Source organism: Solanum stenotomum, unplaced genomic scaffold (assembly GCF_019186545.1).
Source record: "Solanum stenotomum isolate F172 unplaced genomic scaffold, ASM1918654v1 scaffold25311, whole genome shotgun sequence".
NCBI classification, from domain to species: domain Eukaryota; kingdom Viridiplantae; phylum Streptophyta; class Magnoliopsida; order Solanales; family Solanaceae; genus Solanum; species Solanum stenotomum.
In genome coordinates this window covers 338,111-355,606 of record NW_026028480.1, presented here as the reverse complement: position 1 = coordinate 355,606, position 17,496 = coordinate 338,111, and the positions used below count along the sequence as shown (strand labels likewise).

General features: G+C 34.1%; 4 protein-coding genes across 6 annotated transcripts in view; 2 read left to right on the top strand and 2 right to left on the bottom strand.

The window, feature by feature from the left end:
• Positions 1-7,516, bottom strand: part of LOC125851390 (protein transport protein SEC23-like) — a 94,409-nt gene extending 86,893 nt beyond the window's left edge. The window contains exons 1-12 of one of the 2 annotated variants that reach the window (XM_049531188.1): positions 6,565-7,516; positions 6,280-6,453; positions 5,279-5,440; positions 4,771-4,913; positions 3,859-3,934; positions 3,532-3,704; positions 3,261-3,342; positions 2,622-2,699; positions 1,822-1,983; positions 1,458-1,721; positions 1,176-1,280; positions 564-716 (exon numbers count right to left, since the gene is read on the bottom strand). In XM_049531188.1, the coding sequence (XP_049387145.1) occupies positions 567-716; positions 1,176-1,280; positions 1,458-1,721; positions 1,822-1,983; positions 2,622-2,699; positions 3,261-3,342; positions 3,532-3,704; positions 3,859-3,934; positions 4,771-4,913; positions 5,279-5,440; positions 6,280-6,453; positions 6,565-7,305 (2,310 nt within the window). In that variant the 5' untranslated portion in view covers positions 7,306-7,516 and the 3' untranslated portion in view covers positions 564-566. Of the gene's footprint in view, positions 1-401; positions 717-1,175; positions 1,281-1,457; positions 1,722-1,821; positions 1,984-2,621; positions 2,700-3,260; positions 3,343-3,531; positions 3,705-3,858; positions 3,935-4,770; positions 4,914-5,278; positions 5,441-6,279; positions 6,454-6,564 lie in introns of those variants that run through there. The other variant, XM_049531187.1, reaches the window with a different exon arrangement.
• A 247-nt stretch (positions 7,517-7,763) lies between these two features.
• On the top strand, positions 7,764-12,179 carry LOC125851372 (peptidyl-prolyl cis-trans isomerase FKBP62-like). The gene is made up of 12 exons (XM_049531165.1): positions 7,764-8,215; positions 8,915-9,001; positions 9,397-9,657; positions 9,756-9,830; positions 10,015-10,095; positions 10,171-10,365; positions 10,453-10,542; positions 10,654-10,829; positions 11,125-11,247; positions 11,337-11,611; positions 11,792-11,900; positions 11,981-12,179. Exons 1-12 carry the CDS (start codon positions 7,999-8,001, stop codon positions 12,032-12,034), a joined length of 1,743 nt encoding a protein of 580 aa, XP_049387122.1. The 5' UTR covers positions 7,764-7,998; the 3' UTR covers positions 12,035-12,179.
• A 328-nt stretch (positions 12,180-12,507) lies between these two features.
• On the bottom strand, positions 12,508-13,532 carry LOC125851380 (glycine-rich cell wall structural protein-like). Of its 2 annotated transcripts, none has more exons than XM_049531178.1 (2): positions 13,282-13,532; positions 12,508-12,988 (listed from the first exon to the last, which is right to left on the bottom strand). In XM_049531178.1, the coding sequence occupies exons 1-2, from the start codon at positions 13,367-13,369 to the stop codon at positions 12,744-12,746; spliced, it is 333 nt and encodes a 110-aa protein (XP_049387135.1). In that variant the 5' UTR covers positions 13,370-13,532; the 3' UTR covers positions 12,508-12,743. The 2 variants fall into 2 exon arrangements, with proteins under 2 accessions (XP_049387135.1, XP_049387136.1); XM_049531179.1 differs by having other exon boundaries at positions 12,508-12,985; positions 13,282-13,443.
• A 2,806-nt stretch (positions 13,533-16,338) lies between these two features.
• Positions 16,339-17,496, top strand: part of LOC125851413 (cold and drought-regulated protein CORA-like) — a 5,020-nt gene continuing 3,862 nt past the window's right edge. The window contains exons 1-2 of the mRNA XM_049531212.1: positions 16,339-16,557; positions 17,343-17,492. Coding sequence (XP_049387169.1) covers positions 16,443-16,557; positions 17,343-17,492 — 265 coding nt within the window. The 5' untranslated portion in view covers positions 16,339-16,442. The remainder of the gene's footprint in view (positions 16,558-17,342; positions 17,493-17,496) is intronic.

The window sequence follows — 17,496 nt, the reverse complement described above, 5'->3', positions numbered from 1 at the left end:
TGGAACTTGCATTGTCAAATCTTCTTTATTCATTCGATTGGGAATTACCTTTTGGGATGAAAAAGGAAGACATTGACACAGATGTTAAGCCTGGACTTACCATGCATAAGAAGAATGATCTTTGCCTTATCCCTAAATATTATATGTAGATTGTATATCTTCACAAGTGGATCTTGGGCGAGTTTTGTAAGGTTAATTGAAGTCGTTACATAAAGCCACATCATCTATTATTTACATGTCTAAAACATATTTAAAATATAATAAACCCTTGTGCATATCAAAAGCGAAACATGACAGATAAAAATGAATTGACCATATCAAAAAGTAATCCTTCTCCTCAAGTATCCTTCCAAGATGTTTATGTTACTAATATTTTTAGCATGAAAGAAGCAAATAGTCTAAGAGATGTATATTGGAACTTTAAATTATATATGAGAGCTATAATCCTTATTACAATCAGCTACATGATTAACAAGGAATTTTAGTACAAAATCGAAGCACAGACGAGAGGTTGGCAGCAGAGATGATGCACTCTTTGCTGGTATCAATCGAACTGCTTTTTTTTCTCAAGAAGATTGCACTGCCAGTCGCTGAAGATGCTGGAAGAAAACTTGGAGACTTACATCATCGGTGAATATCACATCTGAACCTGCTGCCATATCGTTTGCATTATTGTATGTGGCTGAGGGATTCAACTTAGCCAAAAGAAATCTTGCCTGGTAAGCATGTGGGAAAATATTAGAACAAGATAAACATAAACAACCAGAAAATTATGTCAAATGCAACTTTATCCCTGTGTCCGCCCTTCGAATGGGCAGGGCAGCTCAGTGCATTAAGCTCCCTCTATGCACGGGGTGGTCTAGGGAAGGGCCGGACCACAAGGGTCGATTGTATGCAGCCTTAACCTGCATTTCTGCAAGAGATTGATTACATGGCTCGACATGGCAACAACTTTATCAATTACACCAAGGCTTCCCCTTCCCAGTTCCCACCCTACAAAAGCTCGTTCTGTTTTCCCCCCCAACAGAAGGCACATCATACCAAAAGAAAAATCTAGAGAAAAAAACACTTTGCATCTCGAATTTTGAGGAACTTATGATTAATTATACTCCACCACATGTTGTGCTGATGTAGCACAAAGCAACAAAATCTTACAATCCCAATACGATGCTTACCTGGGAACCATGCTGATCACACACTACAAGTCTAGGAACAGGAAACCTCTCCTGGATGAGTGCTTGGGCCTCGTCATGAGGAACTTGCAATAGATGAGCAAATGCCTGAAAGAACCAAGGAAAATGGACATCAATTTGTTTCACAATCACAAATGATGGTGAAAAGAATTCCAATATAGCCATAACGTATTCCACAAGATTGGGAATGGAGAAGACAGAGATTTCTAATTTAGCATAAAGGTCTCATCATTTAGAAGAAGACGGCAAAGCAATAAACATTACCTGATGCTCTGGCTGGTTCTGGTATCCCAAATTTCTCCATTGAGCTATTGTCATTCCGTGGAATATGACAACACTGAAGTACGAATCCAACAAAAGAATGCGATCAGCAGCAATTGATGCCACATCCAGTAAAGCTGGAGAAGGCAGCGTATTGAATGAAAATGCCATTAGTGTAGGTTGAATCATAACAACAGCATTGCTTATACTCTCTCGGTAGAGCAGCATCCGGAAATATGCTGTCTCATCGGGACTATTATTGAAAACCTGTTATGTACACACATTAATGAGAGACAATATACCGTGCATCCATGATATACATTCAAAAGTTGAATGGAACAAAAAAAGAGAGGCTGGGTTATATTACTTGCAAAAATTGTGATCGCCGCAAATGAAACATGAACTGAGGGAGCAGAGAAAAACAGGGATTCAAAGTGAAAGATGCAGGATCATCCTTCCTATATTCACCAAACTTGGAACACAGGCGAATCAGATTCCGATCTAGCCACCTTGTGGGATCAAAATCTTCCTGGAAAGTGAAATCTATTAATCAGGATTTATTAATTAAATATACAGAGAAGCAAGAACTGAAAGATAGTTTCAACTCAGGTAGACAGATTCAACAATGCTTCATACAAGCAAAAAAGGAGGAGAATGAGTTGAGTAGGATCAGTCCAGAAAAACTTTAGAAGCACACTCTCTTCAACTTTGATCTCTTAGTATCGTAACGGATTTAGGAATAAATTCTTCCACTATTTGGCTCATATGCAACAAGCTCATCATGTCACTATTAATTTAGTCGAACAATGAGGTTGTTACCATCCGTACTTTTTGTGCAAATCGAACATTTGAGAGTATAGAGAATTTGTTGTTGAGATCCAACTTTTTTCTTTTGAATCTTTGGTATAAAATGGAAGTATGGACTTGTTTAGATAGCCAACTAGGGTTCTCGGAGGCATGATGCATGTGCTCACATTATATTTTTGTAAAGATCATGACATCATGGTGTAGTATAAATACATTATTTATGGCCAAAAAGTTGATATTGTATTATTTACAAACTGGAAAGGCAAACAAAGACAAAGATGACTAGTAGGCATCTACACATAATTAAGTAAATAGAGCAAACAATATTGTGTAGAACTAATTATAGCTCGAAAATGATACCTCTAGCTCCATTTTATAAGAAGACAATCTAGCCATTACTACGGCAGCAGCTTCCTGATCAAACCCTTGCACCAAGTCCTACAAACATAGATTTATTGCACCATCAGTATCAACACCTGTATGCACCCTAGAAAGTTCATCAAAGCCCTTCCAGAAAGAATTGTCATACGAAAAAGTTTCCAGAGAAAGAAATACACAAAAACATACAGCATAACAACATGAAAAAGCTTATCATTAATTGATGGAGTCTGAAATTATAATGAGGATGACTGAACAAACATCAAAACAAACTTCACAAGAGTTTTAAAATGAGCTTGAATCCTTGGATGTTAAGTGTATAAAACTTCTCTAGTTATCTCAAAATGGAAATTCAATTGCATAATACGGGGGAAGGGAGCAGTACTACTTCAAAGAATACTGCTCTTCAATTCAGAAATGTACTTCCCATGAAAAATATCAGTCTCATGAAGTACTAGTCAAAAGACAAATTTAAGATAAAAAGATAAAATTAGAAACAAATAAAAGTAATATCATTCTCTATGCTTGGGAAAAGATACGTGTGAACTATATAAAAAAGAACAAAATAGACTTCATTGTATTACAAATGACAATATAAAATCAAAACTCGTCATTACAGACCTCAGTGCCAACACCAGCATCAACCCATCTCCTAGTAATGGTTGTAACTCGTAGTTTTGTTTGCCCATCAGGGCTCTGATAACTGCACAGCCAAGAACCAACAAATTTTGGTTACACGATAACATCTTCTTTTTCTAGTATACCCTCACAATATAAATTGAATACAGAATGTTCTATCCATCAAAAGTTAAGTAAATCTCAGGTTACATTAACTGTTTTCAAAAGAAATAGTAACAATTAAAAAAAAATAGAGCTGAAGTTTTCTAAGCACCTTGTAAGAAACTGTATGTACAATTGTGGATTTATATTGCCTGAAGGATCTGACTTCTCACTAGATGAAACATCATAGAAAACTGTCAAGCAAGTGTTTTTGTCGAGACCACAGAGCTTCCAAGCTGTAGTATTCCCCTCACCAGTAACTGTGCTGGAGACGGCAGGTCCTTTCTGCATAAGACTACATGATCAGTATCAAATAATTTCTGAAAATGTCATATTCGAGGATAAATCTTGTTTTACCAGGTCGATTCTTTCAGGTTAGCCGTCTAATATTAGGTCAATGTATTACGGCTGAGAATGTGAAAAACTAAAGTACACCAACCTTCTCAAGAGATGTACAAGGACCAATTATCCCTTGAATTTTAATATCCTTGGAGCAGTTGATCTCTAATGTAGCACTAGAACAAAATTAATTCATCAGATTCATGATCAAATAGTTGAAGGAAAAATAAAGCACATCCAAGCAGAAGAGAGACGTATCATTTTAAGAAATACTCTACAGAATACAAGCAAGATAACTTTAAATATTTACCTCTCAAACAGTCCAAATATGGACATCCCTAGCTTAATGGAAGTCTGCCCTCTCCTTCCCTATCCCCTAGGAAACCCTTCTCACTCTTCTATTTAAGGTAAGAGTAAAGGAAGGGCATTTTGGGGATTATGCAGTTCAACATTGGGGATAATGCGTTGTTTGTGAAGGTGGTATATAATAATGTTGGTAATAAAATAATGTTGGTAATAAAATTGGGGCGAACATTTTAAATGTTACCTAATAGAAAGAATTTCACATAATTGGGACTAACTCAATCAATTTTTCACCCAAAAAGTCCATTTCTTCTCTGCAATTCCCTTATCTCATCTTCAATGTTAACAACCTGAGCTTCATTCTATCCTCAGAGAAGAAGCTAGCTGGTGGAATAGTCGCTCATACATTGGTTATTTGTGCTGAATTTCTACATCAAATAGTTATTCTTGAAACATATCCTTCTCTATTATTTATTTCTAGAACTTGTGATGATGCTAAGTTTTAGACATCTATGCAATTGACAAAGATGCTTTATCAAGTTCTTTAATAGTGCCTGGTTCACTTAACAGCTCACAGTGTCCCAGCAAGAAGTAGGAAATTTCCCACCATGAACTTGAAAATATTTCAACAGTCACAATAACCATATTAAATGGATAAATCATAACCCTTTCACATGAAGGAAAATAAATGACATATCAAAAAGCTCACTTGAAGCAAAGCCCAAGAGACTGTTCACCAACTTCAAATACACGCTTGAAGGAATCTTTGAAAACAGAATGCCCAAAGCTTTCAGCAAGAACAACTTGTCCTCCAGTCTTTTCAATAGCTACTTTCATCTCTGCAACTCCAACCTAAAAAAACAATACTAGTCAAAAAATAACATCTCTTATGAATCTATCAGATTCATCAATAAGTCAACAGAGCTCTCTAGTAAGGGATAGAGTAAAGTTTTCACATTCAATTGATGAGGCTAATAATACTAAAAATCAAAATATACCCGCACCAAGAAAAGAAAATGCTTACACATTAATATATTTTTCGATAATTTAACAGATAAACCTAAATAACTAAATACTGTCCAGGATAAAATGCTTCATCTGAAAGTGAACACCAGTTTTCATTTTAATTAAGGACAAGTGAACGCCAGTCTCTTGCACCAAAAGCTTATAAGACAAACAACACAGTTCATGGAGACAAGTGGTTGATCAAGTCAAACCTGGTCAAGTGCTGAAGCAAAAACATCTAAGATGTGACCGTGACTAACGAGTTGCTTTGCGAGTTCCTCGTAGAAATGAACGGCCTTTCTAAAAAATGGTGCAGCATCCTTGTGTAGATCTTTATGAGAACGAACAGGTTCTGATAAATCCTTCGACACAATCTACAAAAACAAACAAATAAGGAAAAGAAAGTCACTTAAGAAACATTGTTAGGCAAACTTTCTTCAGAATGAGGCCAAGTTCAATTGATTGTTTAAATTTCATGCAAAAAGAAGTCTCATAAATCATTTGACTTGCTAACCTATTAAATTTCCTGGTTAGAAATCTGGCCTCAACGTATAGGGTGATTATTCAGGAGCCTTAAGAGGAGAAAAGGAGGGCTGGCAGAGACCAATTTAAGTGGCGAACAGAATGCTTAAAACAAGATAAATACGCATATTAAGTTCTTGTTGTTGAAGTACCTTATGATCCTCATCTTCTTAACTCACTAAGATATCCTATATATCAAGTTATTCTTGAGGGAAAAAAATGTTTAGTGAAGGTATAGTACACGTGATTTGGTTGGACAAAAGTTGAAATCCTATATACAATTAACCCAAATTATAGTTATCGAATGATACCAATGCTAATCTAATACTACTCATCTGCTAAGAAGGTTTACTGCAGAAGGCAATGATAAGCCAAATAGTCTCCTTCATGGATAAGCAAGGAGGACAACATTAAAGAGTGTGTGAAAGACAGGAGGAGACTGATTGGTGACAATGGTGCTTTTATGACAGCTAGAAGTGATTGCCTTGAAGGGCATTTGCAGCATAAGAATATTAAAAATCCTTCCTTTACCAGAAGAATTTAGATTGTGCACAATCAGACGATCAAAAATGTAATCATTTGTCAATAAGAAATCATTCAAACACTCAAAAATTCCCCAGTAACTCCTTAGCATATTGGAATTCGTAGATCACTAAGAACAAAACAGAGCGAAAGCAAAGTCAAAACTCACCGCGCCAGGTCCTTCAGTGCAAGGACCCCCAACTAATGCAACAATTCGAGCACCTGCCCCAGCCAAACAAGCACCAAGCAGACCAGTTGCCACACTCAATGCCACCCCAGTGCAGCGTGATGCTCTGTTTCCCGGTGTCACAGGCCATTGATCCGTATTCAATTCTTCTAGCAACTAAAAAAACAACACACAAGAACAAAATCAACATTAAATTAACAACAGCTACACCACTCAAAGTCTCAAAGTAATCAAAAAGACAGCATTTTTAACCAACAAAGAACTCACCGAATCGAGTGTATACTCACACTCAGAAGCAGGTAACAAGAACCTAGTCAACCCGTGATTAGGTCCACCATTCACCCCACCACCCCCAACGCCACCACCACCACCCTTCCTACCACTAATACTACCAAGTCCTAACTGATCCAAAACTTGATCTTTCGACAAGTCCTTCGAACCCTGAAACACAAAAACCTTCGACATATCCGAAAACCCAAGTTCATGTACCTGCACCTGTGTACCATACGAAATAAACCCAACCATAGCATAATCAGGCAAAAGTCCAATAACCCTTTTCAATGCAGATTTAGCAAACTCCAATTCTTCATCCAACATACAAGTATCCAACACAAACAAATACACAGGTGGAGAATTATGACCACCAGGGTTCTGAATCGCATACTGAATAGTAGTAAATTGGGGATAAAGCTCAGCAGGTACATTCGTCTCCGAAATTCCCGAATAATGCTGAGGGAAATGATTACGTTGGAAACAAAACGGACAGATCCAAATTAAAGCTTGAAAATCAACACGACAAAAGGGGTTTAAGATTGATAAACAAGTTTTGCAACGGAGGGGGGCGTAAGGTAGGGTAGGTAGATCAGGGAAAGGACGAAGCAATTGAATTGAAGAAGCAATTGGGATTATACATTTGCTTGCTTCAACTTTGGTTCTTGGCCAAGAATTCCATGTCATACGAACTCCATCGATGCCTTCTGGGTCTGTTTGTGCCATTTCAGTCGCCATTTCTGAAGGGTTTTTGAGAGATTTGGGAATGACCCAGATGGAGAAAAGAGATAAAAGATTGAGAATTTGGGAATTTTGGGGGTTTTGGTTAATGTGAATGAATCTGGAATTTTGATTTTGTATTGCTACATTATATGATCATTCTGTATTAATCCCCATTGTTTGATGAAAGCAAGAAACTGAACCTTATTGTATTAAAAAATTATATTTTTCCCTAAAAAGAACACCTATTTTCCTTTTTTGTTCTTTTTGAGTTTTAGTAAAATACTATTAATTACTTCTTACATTTCAATTCGTTTGTCGTATTTTAACTTAACATAACATTAAAATAAATCATATTTTTATATTTTATGATCTTAAACTAAAAATATACGGCTACACCGATACCTTAAACATGTGGAAAACATTGAAATTAAAATCAGGAACTATCTTTAGACTTAAAAACTCAGTCACATAGCTAAGAACTCTTTAGAACTCTCCAGATTTCTTTAACACTTCATCATTTCATAGAACACTCTAGACCCCCAGAGTGACCTTCTTCTATATAAATCCACAAGCTGCAATGCATTTCTCAGCAAATCTTGAAAACCCCACATTTTCAATCTGCATTTTGCTTGAAATTTACTATCTTTTGAGCTTTTTTGCAAGAAATTGTGAATACCCTTTACATTCTTTAGTACTAAGAAGGAAGCTATGGATGAGGATTTTGAGTTTCCAGTATCTTCTTCTAACAATGCTGCTGCTGAAGAAATGGATATGGATATGGGGATGGGGATGGATGATTTCTCTGAACCTGACCCGATTATGAAGGTTGATGAAGAGAAGGAGATAGGGAAAACTGGGATAAAGAAGAAGCTTTTGAAAGAAGGTGAAGGTTGGGATCATCCTAGTAAAGGAGATGAAGTTGAAGGTGAGTTATGTCCTTGTAATCTATGTTGAAAGAAAGGTTTTTTTTGGAATTAATTGGTGGTTTGAATGATGCATTATGCATGTATTTGGATTAAAGGATTGATCTTTTTAGCAGAAATGAGCTTTCTTTAATTGGTGATTTCAATTTATGGAGTCATTTTCCATACTAGTAGTTGCAGTATTACTGCTCCTGTAGTTTATTGTCATTTGATATGTTACTGTTTGTTGTTGCTTGTATGCACTTCTGTTTATTCTTTTTCTGGACTGCTTTAGATTGATTTTCGTTTAGCGAGTGTCTATCAGAAATGATCTCTCTACCTATACACATCACCCTTCTCAAATCCCACTTTGTGTCACTAGACTGGGTATATGTTGTTGTTGTTGTTGCTTGAGATGAGATCGAATGGAGCTACATTATCAGGATCCATATAGTCGATCCCAATTTGTATATCCATCCCCAATAACTTTCGAATTGAGGTGTAGTTGTTGTTGGTTTGAGATGATAGAATTATGCAAGTTTTTGGCCTTACAATATTGGTTTGAGATAAGATCTAATGGAGTTGACATGATCAGGATTGAGGCATAGTAGTTGTTGTAATAAATTGGTGTTTCTTATGATAGAATTATGCAAGTTTTTGGCTTTAATTTGGATGAGGATGAAATTATGCTTGGATTAACAATATTCTATTGGTCTTTACAGTTCATTATGTGGGTACATTGCTTGATGGAACTCAATTTGATTCAAGTCGTGATCGTGGCACCCCATTCAAGTTTAAGCTTGGCGAAGGTAATCTCCTTTCTGTTAGAAAATTAGTGGTTTGGTATAGTTTGGTTTATGAACGTGTTAGTGTCCTTCTGTGCTTCCTTATATGCTTTCAGTTTTCTATTAGAGCTAGGCCATTTCCAATTTATTGTTTACCATATGTCTCTCACATTGATTTGGTGTGGGATGGATCAACATGCTTCTTTAAATGGTCTTAGGCAACCCTCGAGCTAGTCTTTGGGGTTAGTTAGGCCCAAAGTCCATTTTCTTATCAGAACGAACTTAGTTTTAGCCTTTAGGGACGGCATGTGACAATTGATATCGAATTTTATTTTTCATTCTTTAAAGTATATAGTGGTTCTTATATATATAGTTTTGATAAGTGCGATTAGAGGTTTGATGGATCGTTGTTGTTATAGGACAAGTGATTAAAGGGTGGGATGAAGGTATAAAGACAATGAAAAAAGGGGAGAAAGCTTTGTTCACTATACCTCCAGATATGGCATATGGTGAATCTGGATCCCCTCCAACTATACCTCCGAATGCCACTTTACAGTTTGAAGTGGAATTGCTTTCTTGGATTAGTGTCAAAGACATATGCAAGGATGGTGGAATATTCAAGAAGATACTTGTCGAAGGAGAGGGATGGCAGAATCCGAAAGATCTTGATGAAGTGTTTGGTTAGTAGACTATCAAAATTTCACGTTCTCCGTTGTGATTTTTCTTCTCAAGAACCTTAGAATTGATGCAATTTCCTTGTGTGGTTTCTTGATTGCAGTTAAATACGAGGCTCACCTTGAGGATGGAACGGTTGTGTCAAAATCCGATGGAGTGGAATTTACTGTGCAAGATGGTATCTTTTGCATTCATTTTTGCTATGTTTTTCAGAGTCTTCAAAAATGTTGATGGATGCGTATTGGATCCTCCACCAATGCAGCAACATTTTTTGGAGAGTCCAAGCAACATAGCTGGTTTGGCTCTTTTTACTCTCCTTCTGAAGTAGAATTAATAACATTAATGTGGTCTTTTCTGTATAGGCTATTTCTGTCCTGCTTTGTCGAAGGCTGTTAAGACGATGAAGAAAGGAGAGAGAGTTTTACTGACAGTGAAGCCACAATGTAAGTTAAATCCCTTTGTGCTCTAGATATGTTCTTTGTATTCTTTTATGTGATGATTAACTGATGTTTCTGCAGATGCATTTGGAGAGATGGGTAAGGTGGCAAGCGCAGACGAAGGTGGTGTCCCACCAAATGCCATCCTTCAAATAAATCTTGAATTGATTTCTTGGAAGATTGTCTCTGAAGTAACAAATGACAAGAAGGCTCTGAAAAGAATTTTGAAGGAAGGAGAGGGCTATGAGCTCCCAAATGACGGTGCTCTTGTAAAAGGTATGAAAAAAGAGAAACTACTTAGTGATCACGATACAGATAGAGATTTATGATTATCCTTCTGTATTAATTTGCTTTTTCTTGCAGTGAAATTAATAGGAAAACTTCAGGACGGAACTGTTTTTGTGAAGAAAGGACGCGATGAGGAGGAGCCGTTTGAGTTTAAGATAGATGAAGGTAATGTCTTCTTGCTACTGATTATGCCAATCTTTTGATAAATTTTCACTAATATCTTTTTTCTATCTACAACTAGCATAGTTTCTGACTTCAGTTGAATTTTTTATGCAGAACAAGTAGTCGATGGACTAGATAAAGCGGTGAAAAAAATGAAGAAGGGAGAAATTGCTCTGATAACAATTCAACCAGAGTATGCATTTGGTGTATTCGACTCTCCTCAAGAATTAGCTATTGTTCCTGGCAATTCGATCGTGTATTATGAAGTTGAGTTGGTGTCATTTGTGAAGGTTGGTGCTCTTGAATTTTCTTTGTTTTCCTTATCTTAAGCAAGTGACAAGGAAGCAGCGGTGGAACTAAGGGGGTGGAAGGGGTTCACTCTGAATCCCTTCATTGATAAATTACACTGTATAGACAAGGCCAAAAAGTATCTGTTTTCTAGTCTAGAAATAGTAGATGTTGAATCCCTTGGGTTCGTTATGTTTGTTTTTTATATTTTGAATATCCTCAGTGAAAATCCTGGCTCCGCTACTATTGGGAAGAGTAAGACGTCTTATATTAATGATCAAATAACTTAAACTGCAGGAGAAGGAATCCTGGGATATGAATACTCAGGAAAAAATTGAAGCTGCAGGAAAGAAAAAGGAGGAAGGAAATGTATTGTTCAAGGCCGGGAAGTATGTGAGAGCATCAAAGAGATACGAAAAGGTAAATTTACGGTTGAAGTTGATGAAAAAACAGTTTTATGACCTTATTATGATGACATATTGTTGACTATGCTCCTTTATACTGTTCAGGCTGTGAGCTTCATCGAATATGACTCCTCGTTCAGTGATGACGAGAAGCAGCAGGTAAAACTGCTCAAAGTTAGTTGCAATCTGAACAATGCCGCGTGCAAGCTGAAACTGAAGGAATACAAAGAAGCAGCAAAACTCTGTTCTAAAGTCTTAGAGATTGACAGTAAAAATGTCAAAGCTCTATACAGAAGGGCTCAAGCTTACATACAACTCGTCGATTTGGACTTAGCAGAACTTGATATCAAGAAAGCACTTGAAATCGATCCAGATAACAGGTAAAAAAATTGTCTTTTTCTATGTTCCTCGTACCTTCCACAAATATTAGTGCACCCTCGTTAGATCCTCCAAAATACATAGCTTACGGAGGACTCACCTGTCTATATTTTTAAAGAGTACGAGCAACATAGCATTTAAATCATATATTATTGTGCTTATATGTGATATGGATGATTCAGGGATGTCAAGTTAGAATACAAAGTTTTGAAAGAAAAGATCAAGGAGTACAACAAGAAGGATGCTCAATTTTATGGCAACATATTTGCAAAGATGAACAAATTAGAGCAAGTAAGTTGACAAAATGACACTAATGAATAGTTATTGTATTTCAGATTAGATACTGATTCTGTTGCTTAATGTAAATGCAGAGTGGAGAAGCAAAAAATGAGGCAGCACCAATGGCTATAGATAGTAAGGCTTAACCAAGTACATGACACAAATTATGGGATTAATGTCTCTTCCATAGTGTGTAGTCAAAAAGACATATATGTAGTTTTTGTTGTCATTGAACTTGGTTGTACTTGAGAAAGTATTTTGAGAAATGCATAATAAATAATCTTATCTTTATATACTTTGACTGAGCATGGAGCTTATGAGATAAAAGGATGATTTTTGAATATTGTGGTCTTAAATTTGTTATGGAATGTTGGACTCGAAAAACATACTAAACATAGAAAGAGACATTCTTGTTGAGATAGATCATAAGAAAAGTAAGGTTATATATAACTTAAACCCTTTTAGTATTATGCAATAATCTACTTGAATGTGCGACTAAACTTGCCAAGAAGTATTCTTTCACTATATATACATTGTAATTGTAAAATTTTGACTCTAAAATCGAATCATATCATATAAATTGGACCAGAAAAAAGTAAGTTACTTGAAGTCGCAACAATAACTCATAAAATAAGAGCAACTTCATTATGTAAAAACTCCAAATTGCATACATTATAACTAAAATACAAAAATCACAACAAAACCTCCTAGATAATAGTGGTTTATTCATTGGCAATGTCAAACAATTGAACACATACACACACATGAGTATGTGTCCAAATGAAGACAACAACATGCCTTATTTTCTTAGGACAAAAAAACCAACAACATATATTTAAGACACAAAATGATCAATCAATTGTTGATATCATCTTCAAATACAGCATCAGGTGTTTGATGAGCAGTGAAACAACATTTTGCACATCCATTGCCATAACGGAACCCACGGCAACAACCATATCGGCAACCTCTCCATGGATATCCGTTACGTCCTCCTCCTCCTCCTCCACGTCCAGGGTAGCCCCCACCACGTCCATTCCCCGGGTATCCACCACCTCCGAGCTGAGCTTCTTGTACATCACCACTCGCCTTGTTTTCTTCTATAGATCAACAACAAGCAGAAAGAATGAAAGGCAGATTCATAATTTAAAATTAATAATTTCGTGAATAGTTACTATGGTACGTATGTTATATATGTTATGAGTTCTTTGTCCTCATTAGTTCAAAACTACTTCCCATTTTGGACATCATTAGTATTTGCAAATATTAACTATAATAAAAAAAAATTAAAAAGAATTAGCGACGAAAAACTTCTATTGTTCTATATATCTATGTAAATAAATAATAATTTCTATAACTTAAGTTTAATTAACAATTGAGAATAATTACTTACTTTGAGTAGATGAAGCTCCCACTTGGAAAGAAATAAGGACAATAGCAAGCAAAAGACCAAAAATGAGCAAATTTTTTGTTGAAGCCATTTTGAAAAATAATTGTTTTTAAGTATCTAAAAGATATAGAGTATAGTGTGATGGATCAAATGAAATGAACCAAAATTCTATTTATAGAGCACAAAAAATCTTACTATTTAATTTTAAGGATTAAAGATTTGCTGGCGTTGAAGATTTCACGTGAATATAAGTATGGGACTTGTCATTTTTATTTTTATTTTTCTGATATTTTGGACCAAATTAAAGGCTTCTGAATATTATTAGAGTCCCCACACTTCCATACAGTGACTCTGATAAAAAAATGGATTTTAAAAATATTTTTTACTTCAATAATTGTTCTTTCGTCATGCATGATGCTCTCTTTTACTACAACTATACCAAAAAAATATATAATATTATTGATCTTATATCTTTATTTGAATTTTGGGCGTATTTTTGCAAGACTCAAAATAACACCAAAAAGAAAAAAAAAGCATAGTATTCCTATGATAAAATGAACATTTTTGTGTCGGCAATCCGTAACGTCCAGACAAACGTGTCTTCGGCCTAATGACTTCAAGTACACAATTTGCATTCAAACAATACTATTTGTACAAGTGTTATCGATAAATAGTTGTCAATTAGAAAATGTGATTCAAATAAAGTTTATTTTTAAAGAAAAAAAAGGTCTATTTGTACAAGTGTTATCGATAAATAGTTGTCAACTAGATTTGAACTGTAGTATTAGAGTCAAAGGCAACATCTCCCCAACCACTTTTGTTAATTTAAAAAATAAAATATTTCAAAAGTTTGTGAAAAAATCGTAGTGTAAAATTATGGTCTTTTAAATGATAATAGTACAATTTTAGTCTCATTTATGTGATGTACTTATTTTCTTAATTGAATAACAAAAACAATTTTAACTTTTTATTTTACCAGTAATAAAATGATAACTATACAAATATTTATAACTTGTTGTATCACAAATTTAAAAAAGAAAAAAAAAAATTTATGTCCAGCCAATAGTTTTGAATACATTAGGATAAAGAGAGTAATAGTACTTTTAAAGTACTAGACAGTAGACACAATAATATATATTTTTCGAATAAATAAGAAAAAGATGCTTGAAAACAACTTTACAGAAAGTATTAATTGAAGCATAGAGGCGTATGAGATATGGGATAAGATTTGGAATATATGCAAATCGATAAATTTATAAGTCAACCTTTAATAAATTTTCCTCCAAATCACAAAAGCCCAATGTATTTGACCTTTTCAAATCTCAATTATTTTTTACAATATTTCATTTAGCATTTGATAATCATTTTGAACTCGACTAATATAAATTTGTATCAAAAAGATTTATTTGAAAATAAAAGATTTTTTATTAAAAATAAATCTACGTTCAAGACTGAAATTCAAGACCTTTCATAATTTTTTTATGATAAATGTCAATTATTTTCATAAGTATCGATCTAAATTCGTCGGCCATGCAAACTCATGCACGTGATGACCTTTAGAAGCTATTTGGACAAATAAGAATTTGTCCGAAGAAAAACAAGATAAATATACCCTTCAACTTTATGATTCAGAACGGATATATTTTTTTTTTATTAAAAATTGATGTATATAAGTTATAAAACACTATAACTCTTATCGTCTAACAAATTGTGCATCCTCGTTGTCTAATAAATAATACATATTTATCCTCTCATTTTTATTAGACCTAAATTTATTGAGTTAACTTAAATCCTCAAACTGATTTTTTATTCCAAAAATGTTACGTGAATTAAAAAAATTATCTCATCCATATAGATGTTCCTAAAAATATCAACTAAAGGGGTCATTTAACCTTCTACTTTCGGTGTAGATTATAGATATATAGGTAAAAAATTAACTAAAATTGCAATAAATATTAGATATGAACACATAACTTTTAAAATATAAAAATTCAATATTAATCTTTATAGATTGAACTCATAAAAAATAAATTTTAGACATGCGTTTAAATTGGATCAACTATTTTTAATAAGTACGACAATTAAAATAGACCAAAGGGATATACGTGGAAATATTTTTGCAAGATGTGTGCACAAAATTGATGGATCTAATTAAGCGTAGAATATAGAAATTCACAATTTTTATTTTTATTTTTATTTTTGCGGCCTTTAAGTTTTAATTATATTATAATCCTATCATGAAAACGAGCGACGCTGATTTATTTAATTCCGTATATGTTTATGTAAAGATAAATTTATATAGTGTTTTATTTCAGGACTCTTCCTTAGAAAATGATTTTTTTTCTTCCTCGGGAGCTCTCACTTTTTTTGTTCTCTTGATGACTTGAACTTACAATTTTTTGGTAGAAAATGTGAGAGATACTTATCACCCGAGCAATTCACTCTTATCTCTTTAGAAAATATTACTCTCCTCTCCGCTCCAAGATAAATATGAGTAGCTTTTTTCACGTTCAAAAATCAATAAATACAAGATATTATGTACTACTAAGCTATATTTATTTATTACAATTTTTTTAGAATTAAGTATTAGTAAGAAAAACTAAACTGACAATCATTTTGGGATCACATAAATTAAACTCCTAGAGCGGTTTTTGATTTGAGACAGAGAAAATAGTAACAACGTGTAGTTAAGGGCGGAGATCAAAAGAAATTTACAGTGAGTTCGATCAAGTTCAATAAATTTAATTGTCTTTGCTCTAAATCCTATATTTGTGTAATGATTTGAGTTGCTATAATTATAGGAGTAATATTTGTGTAAGAATTATGTCAAAAGTCTAAATGCCTTCTTGATTTTATAAATTATTAATTATTTTAAATTAATTTTAGAGGCTAAAACATCAATTATTTTGAACCAAAGAGAGTAGAAGTTCTCAACCATAAATGCAATGGTTATCCAAAAAGAAGAGGAAAAAGTACTCTTTAAATCTATCCAACTGCCAACTTAATTACTTGGCACCATTAATTAATGTCATCTTCAAATCTTTGCCTTTTCAATGTTTAGATCATGCTATAAATAGAGGCAAAATATTCACTAATTTCCTCATCCTTTTTCACTCTAAATTATCACAACCTAAATATAGTAAGTTATCAAGTAAGAAAAAAAAATGGGATTAAAGGCTTTTATACTTCTAAGCCTTGTTTTGGCTATTTTTGCAATTGTAACCTCAGATGTTGCTGCTAGGGAGTTGGCTGAGAGCTCCACTACTACTATGGAAAATAGTAAGCGTATAACTTTCCTTTTATAATGACCTAATTCCTTATATTAATTCATATCATATCACACAATATGTATGTAGCAAAATAATATGTGTTCGATAACTGGTTTGGAGGTGAGTTATGCAGGTACTAAAATATGCATAGATAATATCATGGTTGGTATAGTTGGTTAGGAGGTAAGTTATGCGTGTATAAAATTAATTAATACGGTATTTAGTTTGCAATATAGAAAGTCTAATAACTAATACATGTATAAGTTATGAAGAAATCTATGTATTTTATGCGGAATAGAATTAAGGTGGAATGAATAACTAAATCCTACATAACTAATACATGCATAAAAATTCATAGATTCTCTCATAACTACTCCCCGTATTACTAATATCTACATTTTAAAGTTACGTGGCATAGTTTGACTCAGCACGAATAAGTTTAATTGGAGAAAATGATTTTTAAAATGTGTGGTCGTTTTGCACATACATAACATTTGCATGACTATAAAACTTATGTAACTTGTACTCTTAAATATGTCATCATTAATGTCTCATAAGCTACTAATATACTTTTTTGTCATAGTGAGAATCGGATCGCCATATATATATGTGTGTGAACTTTTCAAAAATTCAATAAATATTAAATTTTGAACCTACATATATATTGAATTCATACTTGCAATGAATTCAAATGATAAGTACTTAAAAGTTGAATCCGTTGAATTTAAATTCTGAATCCTCTAGTGATGATATCAAATATACACCTAACATGCACATGTATGATTTTTATTGCAGCAAAGAAATCTGAGAAGAAAAATGAGGTAAATGATGCTAAATATCCTGGAGGAGGTTATGGAGGAGGAGGATACCCTGGTGGTGGTCGCGGAGGTTATGGAGGGTATCCTGGTGGTGGTGGTGGTCGTGGAGGTTATGGAGGGTATCCTGGTGG

What these genes read in the sequence shown, in the direction of transcription:
- LOC125851372 (XM_049531165.1), top strand. Translation starts at nt 7,999, where the DNA reads ATGGATGAGGATTTTGAGTTTCCAGTATCTTCTTCTAACAATGCTGCT. An exon ending in CATCAAAGAGATACGAAAAG is followed by an intron (nt 11,248 to 11,336) that starts GTAAATTTACGG and finishes TATACTGTTCAG; the next exon opens with GCTGTGAGCTTCATCGAATA. An exon ending in GAAATCGATCCAGATAACAG is followed by an intron (nt 11,612 to 11,791) that starts GTAAAAAAATTG and finishes TGGATGATTCAG; the next exon opens with GGATGTCAAGTTAGAATACA.
- LOC125851380 (XM_049531178.1), bottom strand. Translation starts at nt 13,369, where the DNA reads ATGGCTTCAACAAAAAATTTGCTCATTTTTGGTCTTTTGCTTGCTATT. An exon ending in GGGAGCTTCATCTACTCAAA is followed by an intron (nt 12,989 to 13,281) that starts GTAAGTAATTAT and finishes GTTGATCTATAG; the next exon opens with AAGAAAACAAGGCGAGTGGT.